This window comes from Corvus brachyrhynchos, unplaced genomic scaffold, assembly GCF_000691975.1.
Source record: "Corvus brachyrhynchos isolate BGI_N302 unplaced genomic scaffold, ASM69197v1 scaffold59, whole genome shotgun sequence".
In the NCBI taxonomy this organism is placed as follows: Eukaryota; Metazoa; Chordata; class Aves; order Passeriformes; family Corvidae; genus Corvus; species Corvus brachyrhynchos.
Genome location: NW_008246054.1, coordinates 5,280,663 through 5,292,439, shown reverse-complemented (window position 1 = coordinate 5,292,439; position 11,777 = coordinate 5,280,663). Strand labels below are relative to the sequence as shown.

At 45.1% G+C, this 11,777-nt stretch overlaps 1 protein-coding gene across 1 annotated transcript in view; it reads left to right on the top strand.

Annotated features, from left to right (window-relative positions):
• Positions 1 to 6: 6 nt before the first annotated feature.
• USP20 (ubiquitin specific peptidase 20) overlaps positions 7 to 11,777 on the top strand; it is a 19,040-nt gene continuing 7,269 nt past the window's right edge. The window contains exons 1-13 of the mRNA XM_017745459.1: positions 7 to 154; positions 2,804 to 2,914; positions 3,282 to 3,335; positions 4,004 to 4,066; positions 4,191 to 4,322; positions 4,961 to 5,057; positions 5,248 to 5,317; positions 5,900 to 6,013; positions 7,108 to 7,186; positions 8,501 to 8,942; positions 9,830 to 9,967; positions 11,171 to 11,283; positions 11,721 to 11,771. Coding sequence (XP_017600948.1) covers positions 2,834 to 2,914; positions 3,282 to 3,335; positions 4,004 to 4,066; positions 4,191 to 4,322; positions 4,961 to 5,057; positions 5,248 to 5,317; positions 5,900 to 6,013; positions 7,108 to 7,186; positions 8,501 to 8,942; positions 9,830 to 9,967; positions 11,171 to 11,283; positions 11,721 to 11,771 — 1,434 coding nt within the window. The 5' untranslated portion in view covers positions 7 to 154; positions 2,804 to 2,833. The remainder of the gene's footprint in view (positions 155 to 2,803; positions 2,915 to 3,281; positions 3,336 to 4,003; positions 4,067 to 4,190; positions 4,323 to 4,960; positions 5,058 to 5,247; positions 5,318 to 5,899; positions 6,014 to 7,107; positions 7,187 to 8,500; positions 8,943 to 9,829; positions 9,968 to 11,170; positions 11,284 to 11,720; positions 11,772 to 11,777) is intronic.

Genomic DNA, 11,777 nt, shown 5'->3' with positions numbered 1-11,777 from the left:
AGGCTGTTTCTGTTCAGTCTCGCTCTTGCCCAGCAGCTGTAGCCTCTGTCAGGAGAGGACTTGTATTTTGGGGGTCTGCTGCACTTGAGGAGCGACGTAGCAGGCAAGGGGGGATATCCCGCAGGTGTTTTGTGCCTGAAAGCTAAATCTCTAGGTGAGTCGTTGTGTTGTGACCTCCCGTAATAAATCAGTGTTCAGACCTTTGCGTGTTCCACATAAACCTCCTGTTTTTCCCATACCTGATGCAGCTGCGAGCCAGGAGCACCTGCTTTCTGCTTCTGCCTTGTCAGTAGGGCAGTTCGGTAAATATGTCTTTCTTCAGTATCTCAAGTATAAAATGTCTCCAAGAACAACTGCAGAGGCTTCCTTCTCTTAGTAGGTTATGCAAGACCAGACCTGGTAGTTGTTTTGTGGATGAACAGTGCAAAGATTTCTTTTATTTGTGCAGTTGCTCCACTGAATGTCAGCCTGCATGGATCTGAAACTCTTGACAGCTGGCTCTAGCTTTGGTACAAAACCACACACTTGTTTTAAGAAAAAAAAAAAGCAACCAACCAAAACCAAGAAATGTGTTCCTGTAGAAGGCAGAGACGCTGGGTTTGGCAGCAGATGAAGCGACTGAAAGTAGGTTGCAGTTACGGAGGAATTGTTCTGACATGTTCGTGTGCTATTCTCCCACAGCGGTGCTTGAGAAAGACAGGCTGAAGGACTTGTTTTAGGGTAACTTCTTTTCCCACCATACGCAGTACATTTTGACAAGCACAGTTCAGCTCTCTGGCAGTGCTTTTATGAAATTCCTGGTTTCCTGAGCAGAATTAGGGTTGTGTGTGCCAGCTATAGCTCTTAGGGCAGAGTTGTGGGAAGGCAGAAGTTGAATATTTCCTTCTGAACAGTCACAAACCTTTTTCTGGTGTGTGTTGTCAGGGCTGAGAGGCAAAAATTAGGTTTTCCCTGCTTTGTTCAGAAAGGGAAGCCCTGTGTGGGAAGATCAGTACCCCAGTGCAGGAAAGTCTAAAGGCATGGTTTTAATTTTGAGGAGAGGGGTGGTCCCACAGAATGCACTGAAGCCATCCACATCCACAAGACTCTACTTAACAAAGTGTGCTTCAAAACCAGTTCCCAATTAGCTTAAGCTGGTGAAGATATGGGGTCTGAAATTAATTTAAAAACAGTATTTTGTTCGTTAGATTTTCTGGGAAACATCTGGGAGAGAGAGATAAGAAATCAAGGATAGTGAAATAGCAAATGTAATGTTGATACTTTTTTCTTTTTAATTGGACCAGCTGATGCATTTGGGCAAAGGGGTCGGTTTTGATGAAAGAACTCAGAGCCTGAAATGTCCCAGTTTTATGCATTAGTCAAAGCCACTGTGCTCTTGTCACTTGTCTTTTAAATCAACATGTGTTACACGGTGCTGCTTTCCTTCTCTGTGAAGCTGCATGAAATTGCTCTGTTGTTTGTTAAGCATCTCTTCACAGGTTACTGAGATCCAGGTCAGCACCCCTGTGGTGTTTTCTACCACGCACATATGATTTCTTCTCCCTTTGCTCCTCCCATCAGTTTATTCAGTTCTAAAGAGTGCTGGGAAAACATTGTAAAATTATCCTTGAGGTTTATCTTCTGCCAAGACAAGGTGCTAGGCAAGCTTTTCCACTCCCAAGATAAGTGTTACTGATATGGCGTATTTATTTATAATTTTTTTTTTCTTTTCTCCCTACTGTCAGTGATTCAGACCAGAGAACACTGGGAATTGTTTCAAATGTCCTCAAAATGTGAAAAAAGAGCGTAGCAGCCATGCTGCTGCTGGAGTCATTAACATCAAGTTCATCAGATTTTTCCACTTCTTTGTTGCAATGATGTGGGCTCTTCACATCTGCTTCATTTCCAGCCAACTGTAATATTTTGGATCCTTGTCTGTGCTATTAATATCACTTATCTTCTTTTCTATTTTTTTTAACAGCCATGAGCAAGGTTATTTAAACTATGCTTAAGAAACACAAACTCTTTCCATTTTTTTTATAGCTTCATGTTACTGAGACATGTTTAAAGTCTTTTACATATCCATGGACCACCATGAAAGTGTTGATTGTGTTCATAAGCTATGAAATAATCTGTTCTTGCCTTGCTTGGGTGTACGAGCTGGGTGGAACAGTGTGTTATGTTTTGTACAGTCTTCGAGTTATGTGGCTCATACTGTTAAAAATCCACCCATGAAATGGTAAATTCCTCAGAGACTGAAGCCTGCTTATCGGTGTTACAGTTCATTTAAGTCTATTTCCCTCTTGCCCAGCTTCATTTAGAGCTAATCATATTTTTAATGTTTGATGAAGTACTGTAACAATGAAATGTTAGATTCAGATCAGCACAGTTGGGTGCATGAAGCTCAGAGACACCACAGGCTAAGTACTGGTGTCATGGGCTGCAGCACCTTTCACTTTTCATCAGAGTTTCATGCAAATGAGCTAATTAGATTTATATCTTTGCAGCTGAAGCTGTGCCTGTGTGCCAAGCACCTCCCTGCATTTCTGAAGGCACATTCCATTATATGGATTATTAGCTTTATTTGTGTGTTTCCCTCTCCTCCCCATGGTTTTGCTCCTTCCCTACAATACCACAATGCAGCCACTCAGCAGTGGGGCCAGACTGTGCCAGTTTGTGGGGCTCCAGGTTTAGATTTGTTTCAATCTCTGAACCTTAAAGATAGATAAGGAATTCTAATATGCAAAACATGCCCAGGTATCTTCTTACAATCATGAGGACAAATTTGACATGTAGTGAAAGGAACCATCCTTTCTTGTCCTAGGAAACCCTCCTCACATGAGTGTTGGTGAAAATGGGGGATACAAGGGACATCTGTCCTCACCTGGATTCCATAGGAGAGGTGACCAGGGATGATCTGCTGCTCAAATCCAAGGTACAGGGTTGTGGCTCTCAGTCCTTTCCCTTTTAGCTGTTGTGCATGGATTTGCATGTTTGCTTTTTGAAGAAAATGCTGCCTATCTCCAGAGAGAAAATCTCCTTCCCCCACTGATGTACCCACATGTCCTATAAATTCACCCTCTGTGACCCCACAAATTTATCACTGTCATTTTGTCCTGCTTGAATGTGTCACTTAGCTAAAGTGCTGCAATTGTGTATTTGATTGGAAGAGTGGTGTTAAGGAATGAAATACTATGAGCTGAAGGTTGGGCTATGTCATCGAGAAGTTTCTCAGTCTTCAAGGACTTGGTTACTTAAAAACCAATCAAGCAAACAAACCTTCTTTTATCTTGAATATGCAGGGAACTTGCCAGTCTTGTGGAGCTGTGGGACCAAACCTCTGGGCTTGTCTTCAGGTAAAAATGGCTTGTTTGTGTGCATGATGTGGTGGGACTTCACTCAAATAGCATTTATACTGAACAAAAAGAGTGGGAAGCAAAGAAGGGGTTCACAGTAGAGCTATATACTGATTTTTGATGGATTCCAGGGAGGAGACTCTCTAGGTGAAAGGGTAATACTGTCACAATCTGACAAGATGTAACAGTTCACTCCTTGTAGGGGATTGCCCTTGCTATTCCCAGGAGGAATGAATGAACTGCCCAGTGTTGGCTGTTGGCTGGGTGCTGCCTCTGCTGGCACCTGTGGAGGGGCTGCAGGGTGACACCTTGGAAGTGAGGAGGGAGGGGATGCCCTGGGACATGCAGGCGGGCAGGGACTGTTTATTTTTACACTGGAATGCCCAGGCTTGGGTCTGCTCAGATGAGATCCCTGTTGGAGCAATGGCCTTGGAACAGAGACTTTGCCTGGGTGCAAACCTGGTTCCAGGTTTTCTTTCTTAAATAATTTCTAAATTTTCATCAATTCTAAATTTCCATCTTGTTCTGGGCCCTGAATAAAAAGCAGGTTAGCAAGCTGGCAAGAGAATTCTGACGTTGCTGCTGCTGCTGGGACTGGAGTTGCAGACTGTTTTCTAAAGGGTCTAACTTGATGTGCTCATTGTGCTTTGGCTCTTTCCCCTCTCTAGATTGGTTGTCCTTATGTTGGTTGTGGGGAGTCCTTTGCTGACCACAGCACACTTCATGCACAGGTGAGCTTTTCTCTGTCCCCCACATTTAAACAGACAGAGCTGGATTTTCCCTGTTCCATGTTCTGGTAGTCCTGTGCTCCAACTCAAACCAGAGGAGATCTGTTACTTCATTTTTAATTTCCAGGCCAAGAAGCACAACCTGACAGTGAATCTGACCACGTTCCGTGTGTGGTGCTATGCCTGTGAGAAGGAGGTGTTCCTGGAGCAGCGCCTGGCAGCTCACCCACCATCACCCCCCGTCAAGTTCCCTGAGCCGGTGGGTCTGTGTCACACAGGGCAGAGCTGAATGCTTGGCAGGGTTTTTGTTTGCCTGGTGTAACATTAGCCAAGTGATTTCTGCCATGGTGCAGCATTTGCTGTGACAGGGATACCTTCACTGAAAGTGGCTGCCTGTAGCCAGAAGACCACTAGCCCCGTCTTACAGGGTCTTCCAGCAGAAAGACTTCCAGATGACTTCGGGGTGGGAACTAGATGACCTTTAAGGTCTGTTCCAACCCAAACCATTCTGTGACGCTACGATTCTATGACTTGAATATCCATTCTGACTTTATTTTTAGCCTTTACAATGGGATGTCTGCATGTGAGAAGAACCTGTCACATTTTCATTTCCAATGCATGGCCCATGGAAATTTCAGCTGTCAGACCAGAAACACCATGTGCTTCTGACACTGCTGCTCATTCCTGATGCTTCTTATCACCTGTACTGGAAGCAGTAATGGCACTATAACTACTCCCTGCTGGCTCAGTGAGAAGGGTAGACAGTGCAACCTGTTCTTCCTTCTCCTGCTACTTTTCTTGAAGGCTGGCTTGATTTATGTGCGAGATAATATCTCTCACAGCTCATCTTTCAAAGCAGACCTCTGACTGATGCTTATTTCTCTGTCTTTAATCTAGGATTCTCCTTTGCCTGCTCACCCTCTAAAAGCTGTTCCGATTGCAGTGGCTGATGAAGGCGAATCTGAATCAGAGGATGATGATTTGAAACCAAGAGGTAACTTTGCACTGAGTTGATTAAAGGGCTGGCAGGGCAACTCTGCAGTCTGTAGGACCTGCACTGAGAGGGTTCCTGGCAGCAGGTTGTGGAGACTGCCTAGAAAGGGCTGGATTCCCTCTCCTCAGGGAGGACTATAGAAAGCAGCACATCTGGAAAGTGATTCATCCCTCTCTTGTTTGTGCTTTAGGCCTTACTGGAATGAAAAATCTTGGGAACTCCTGCTACATGAATGCAGCACTTCAGGCTCTCTCAAACTGGTAGGTATTAGGGCTTTCAGTGTTGTCTTAACTGACTTCACTAAATACCAAAAGTATCACCTCTGATCTGAAACCTTCATGAATCTTGCAAAGAGGGATTAGCCAGGCTGGGGACAGAAGAGGATAGTGTTCTTTTAGGGTAACAGAAGTGTTACAGTAGGAAATTGAGTGATCAGCCAGCTCGTGGCTATGTACAAGACTCACGTTTAAATGAATGCTTGAAGTAAAACTTCATCATTTCTGTTGCAACAGAAATTATTTATCCCAGGGAAAGCCATATCACATCTCTTTATTCTCCCCACTGATATCATTCTAACAACCTATATCCTAAAATATTCTCTAGCCATCCTGCTGAAAACTAATTCCAGGATCTTTTTTGTACTGCGAACAGGTTCAGATCAGCCTTTTCCATTTGTTTCAAGTGAGGAGTCACGTCTGCATCTGGAATCACTTCTTTCCTTGGTTTAAAATCAGTACCTTAAGCATGCTTTTGATAAGGCCTGCATGAAGTTTTGATAAATAAATAGAAGCACAGGAGAAATTTCTGTGTGCTGAATTCTTCTCTTTTTCCTTCTCTTGTAGCCCACCTCTCACACAGTTTTTCCTGGAATGTGGTGGACTGGTCCGTACGGATAAGAAACCTGCCCTGTGCAAAAGTTACCAGAAGTTGGTGTCTGAGGTTTGGCACAAGAAACGGTGCGTGGTGGCCCCTGATGTAAACTGGCCAGGTTTCAGAGGGGTGTTAGTCCTGAGGTCTGGCATCAGCAGAGAGGAAATCTGATCCTTGGGGACAAGTGCATTGTCTGAGGCAGTCATTTCACCCCCTGCGTGAATGGGGATGTGAGAATTTCCCTGGATCCAGGACATCCCATGTCCTGCTGCTGGTGATAAAATGGGCACATTGATGTCAGTGAGAAGAATTCATTCTTAACATTACAATTTTTAAAAGGAAGACTTTTTAAAAAATGTAATTCCCCTGTTGGCAATGAAGAAAAAATGATGGAGTAAGGGAAGACTTGGGGCTATCTCCAAGTGTTTTGCGTGGACTTCAGTGACCAGCACTTAATTGCACTGCTCTTGATTAGCAGAGGAATTGATGATTTGGATGGAAAAAGTGATTCAGAGATTTTTACTGAATAGAGTGGAAAATGAGGTGACATTTTGGGAAACATTTGCTATTGGTTCAAATTCTAGACCAGTTCAAAGGACAGTGCAAAATTATGTAGCTCTGTTTAAATCTGATGATGTCTGCTCTGTGCAATCAATTAAAAGCCATCAAAACAGGAATTTAAATGGCATTGCATGTTTGTCTCAAGTTCATTATTAACAAGGAATAAGTAAGATATGGAACAATGTGTCTGTGGAGGAGGAGGCTGCAGGCTTTGAAGCAATATAATCTCCTTTTAATATTGATTGGATTTACCTCAGCCTGCCCAGATTTTGAGACAGACATGGTGCTGGAAAATCAAATGAAGTAACTAATTGCCAAATCCTGTTCTGGAAAGAATCACTTTCACACTCAGTGTGACAGAGCTGTAAGTGAAATGTGTTTTGGGGAAGGGTCTCTCTGGAAGGACAGACTGGAATGACTGCAAGGTGTTTTCTGTCTCTTGGTGTGTTTGTCATCCAGCTCATGCAGAAATCTCTGCCCAGGCTTTGCAGGTGCATAATTATCTTTTGTTCTCTTTAACTGCACACCACACCCTCTGTCACAGCCTGTTAGACAAACTGGCTCCAGGCCCGATAAGCAAACTGACTTTTTTCTTTTTTCTTCTTCCATGTCTGAACAGCCCGAGTTATGTTGTTCCAAGCAGTCTATCCCACGGAATTAAGCTTGTCAATCCCATGTTCCGAGGCTATGCACAGCAGGTGGGGCCTGAAAAAACCCATGCCATTATTCCAAAGATGGTGGGAATTTGTGGTGCTTGTGTTCAGGAGGAGGAGCTTGAGCTCGGGGGCCATGGCCTTTTTGTGTCAATATCAGTGATCTGATAGAGCATTTGAGTGGGATTTAGGAGACCTGGATTCTTTTCCAGGCTTGGCTCTGGCTTGTTGGTACCAAATCAGTTCATTTTCTTGTGTCAGCTTGCTCATGTCTGAAATTATGGTGGTCAAATCCTTTATAAACAGCTTTGAGATCTATTGATACCTGCTCTATAAGAGTTTGGTATTATTTATTCATGTCAAAGCTGAGGAACCTGGATAAATCTGCACTAAAAAGATATGAATGTTCTATATTCTTTTTCTGGGGAAATACAGCAAACTTAAGTCTTAGTTAAAGGTAGTATCCTTATTTTTTTTCCTTTGAAGTCTTTATCAGCGTAGCTCTTCTGTTTGTTCTTCATAATAATATGTAAACAACAAACTATGATTAGAAAATTTACTAGAGAAGTGACAGTACATCAAAACTGTGATAGTGACAAGAAATCAAAACAGAGAATAAAAATAATGATTAATGAAAGAACTTCTGTATTTGTCTTTGATGTGAAATACGTTGGATTGGAAAACTGATCTGAAGAGATAAATTTGAAAGGTAGGCAGGGCAGGCTAAAAGCCAAACTTCATAAAACAACTGAAATGTCGTAATTAACTTTCTGGAGTTGTCAAAATACCACGTTGCTTTCCAGCAGCTCCTTTGAAGCCAATGTATCAGCTCTTTTACCATGTATTATGGATGTAGGAGCTGGCATCTAGACTGTATAGCCTTGGGTTTCTGGTTCCACTCCCTGTTTATTAAAGATTTTTATCTGCTCTCTCTAAGAGATGGCTTGCCATGAGCAGAAGTCAGTGTTCATAAAATGTATTTGTGGGTAGGAGTCTGTTCTCCAGGGCCTGCTGTTCTTATCAGGTTTCTCCTTGCTTTTTCCCTATTTTCTGAGGCAAACCCCTGAAAAATGTGCTCCTGGTTTGCCTTCTACAGCTGTTCTCTGGTTTTTCAATGCCTTTCAGCTGAAGATATTCAGATAAAAAAATTAGGCCTTTAATTATTTAGGAGTTAAAGCATTTCTGTAGCAGACAAGCTCTTTGGTGTGTGGCCCTGCTTTAGCTGAGTCTGTGCGCTGCAGACCGGGCTCACCTTTGTGGGCACTCTTGGAATCAGCTGTGAATGGAGCCACCTCCTCTTTTGCCCCTCTCATTTGCCCCATTTCCAGCTGGATACTGACATGGACTCTTGGTTTTCAGGACACCCAGGAGTTCCTGCGGTGCCTGATGGATCAGCTCCATGAAGAACTGAAGGAACCCGTTGTTGCAGAGACGAGGGATTTGGATACCAGTGACCAGGAGGACAAGCGGGAGGGCGACCGAAGCCCTTCAGAGGACGAGTTCCTCTCCTGTGACTCCAGCAGTGACAGGGGTGAAGGAGAGGGCCAGAGTCGGACCTCAGGGAGCATGGGCAGCAGCTCCCTGGCAGAGACAGAGCTGCTGATCCAGGATGAAGCAGGGAGAGGGATCTCAGAGAAAGAGAGGATGAAGGACAGAAAGTTCTCCTGCGGCCATCGGCGCAGCAACTCAGAGCAGGTGGATGAGGATGCAGATGTTGATACTACAATGATGCCAGTTGATGGCAGAGCCTCACCTGAGATGCTGCCAGCTCCCCGTCCTGCCAGTCCGTGTAGGACACCAGGTATGCCCCTCTTCCAGTTGGGATATTTCCAGGAAGACATGTTACCATCCTCCACAGGGACTGTGGCGTAGTGCAGTGGCAAACACTTAATGTGATTGTTCCTTCTCTGGGTTTCAAAAGATTTTGCATCCAAGGTTCTCCTCAGTCCCTGCCTTTGTGCACAATTGCTTCTGTAAGGAAGTGTACTTGGTGAGCCAGAGAGGTGCTTAGCCAGGCTGTGAGCTGAGTAAAGGCACAGCAGTGAGAGCTGCCTCTGCCAAGCCTGCAAACACTGTATTGATGCCTTTTAAGAAAAAAGGTTTGGTATGTGTACATCTCTTTATTTGATACGCTGGCCTGGGGAAATATTAGCTGTGGAAAAGGCATGGCAGTAGGTATTTGCTAATGTTGGACTGTAGGCTTTGGGGAGAGAAAAGGAAGAGGCACAGATTGAGCATTTCTGTGTCTCAGGGAAAAGAAAAGAGCAGCAGTGTGGAGTCACCTCAAGCTGAACATATCTGATCTTTCAACGCTTCTTTATGTAAGAGTCTTACTCTGCCAGCTGGCACTGAAGGCAGAAATGCTGTTTGTGTGGATTAGGGCTACAGGAGCAAGCTGCAAAAACTAATTAGTCACAAGTGTGAAAAAAAGGCAGGTTGTTTTTGGGGGTTTTTTTAGTATGTAATTATTAGCTGTTGGGTACAGCTCCGTATGCACTCTCACCTGTGACTGAGGGAGCTGTGTCTGCCAGCCTGTGCAAGCAGGACAGTTAACAGACACTGAACTGTGCCTTTGGGAAAGATTCTGTGCTGGAACGCAGAGCTGGGCTGACGTGGATTGCAGTGGGGTTGCCTTTCATAACTGGAGTTTTCACCAGTGCCCTTTTCCCTCCCCATTTTCCCAAACAGAACCTGACAATGATGCCTATGTGCGCTGCTCCTCGCGCCCTTGCAGTCCAGTCCATCATGAAATGCACTCCAAGCTCTCCAGCAGTCCTCCCCGCTCCAGTCCTGCCAGGCTGGGACCTTCCTACATACTCAAGAAAGGTAGTGCAAAGAGGGATTGCTGGGAGGCAAAGAGGGGAGCATGTAGAGGAGGGGAGAGAAGGAATCCATCATGATTCTTGATTAACAGATGTAAGAAGTGCTGGTTGCCCTGGACATCAGTGTGTTCTAAAATAGTATTTGGCAAAGACTACGGTAAACCTGCAGATGAAGTCAAGCTCTGGGCACAGCGTTGTTCTAATGTGTTCTTACACTGGAGCCTGCAATGATCCATGTCTGCATCTGTGTGCTGCATTTATCCTTAGTAAAATGGCTCAGAAGTCCCAGGCACAAGCTCTGTCCCTTTAGGGGTGTGTGGAGATACATAAACATTTGTCTGCCAGACTTGAATTTCATGGCATGTGGGCCAGAGAACTGTAAGATGCTGTTACTGACAGAGCTTCCTGCCTCTTGGACATCTTGGGCTCACAGGAATGGAATTAGGGCTGCAGATGTCCCTGCAGTGCTGGGAGCACTGTCAGGCTGCAGAATGGAGCCTGGCTTGTGCTGTTATCAAACTGGTCCCTTCATCCCAAAGCAAACTGCAAATCAAAATCCCTCAACGTTACATAGTCCGTAAACACAATGGCTTGTGCTTGTACCACTGTCCCTCCAGCTGCTCCATGAGGACATTCTTTCTTCAGCCCCTTGGCTGAGGTCAGCACAGCTGCAGATGTTCTGGCTGCATGAAATCCACTCTGTCTTCCTGTACGTGTGTGTGGGGACAGGGTTGTTGTTAAACAAAACCTTGCATTTGGCCAGTCCCTGCTGTGGAGAGTCCTCTCCAGTGCAAGACGCTTGGGGAACATGTGGTAAATGTCAGAGGGGGGAAAAAAAGGACAAAGCACTGAGGCAGGTGAGGGGGAGAGGAAGTGAAATGCAAAGCTTGGAGCAAAATGTCACAAGATCTCAGAAAACCAAGGACTGTCTGTGGCAGGGCCAGGCTTCTAAACACGTAAAAGGATGGAAACAGGAGTTCCAGTACAACAATTTCTGCCTCCTGAGAGCTGACTGGTGTTGGTTCAGTTGGCTGCCTTCCCCTTGTACCACACACAGCAGCAGAGTCCTCTGTGTCCTTTCACACCTTGCCTCACCATGTCCCTGGAATGGGGTCTGAACATCAGGACAATGCTTGTCCCGTGTTCTTGTGTAGCTGTGTGACTCTGTGGAGTTGTGAGACTGAGAGGGCCATTCCTTGTTTTCCAGCCCAAATGCAGGCTTCTGGGAAAAAGAAGAAAGAGCTCCGTTACCGCAGTGTCATTTCCGACATCTTTGATGGCTCCATCCTCAGCCTGGTGCAGTGCCTCACCTGCGACAGAGTGAGTGTCCTGGGCCCTCCCAGTCACCCAGCACAGGCTTTGTGCTTGTAGATCTCTCTCTTCCTAGGGAACGGTGCTGCTCTTCCAAACCCTGTGGGATGCAGCACCTGCTAAAATGGTGATAGGGGATGGCAGGGGAGGTGTGAAAACCTGCCATGCCAAGGATATGTGTTTCTCTGTTTGCTGATCCATGCTACTGAGTTGACCCAGCAGTATCACATTCACATTAGAAAACTGAGTCCGGTGCTACAAAACCCATGACAGAAGTCTGTGCTGACAGCAGGGAAGAGTAATTAGCCACAGGGAGTTGCTCCTGCTGCCAGCCCACATTTCTAGTCTAGACAAAATCCAAGCAGTGATAAAAGCTGATGAAGGTCAGGTCCCAGCTCCATTACACACATGGGAAACGCAGACCTCTTCCTCTTGGATATTTCCAGGTTTCTACAACAGTGGAGACGTTCCAGGACCTGTCACTCCCAATCCCAGGGCAAGAG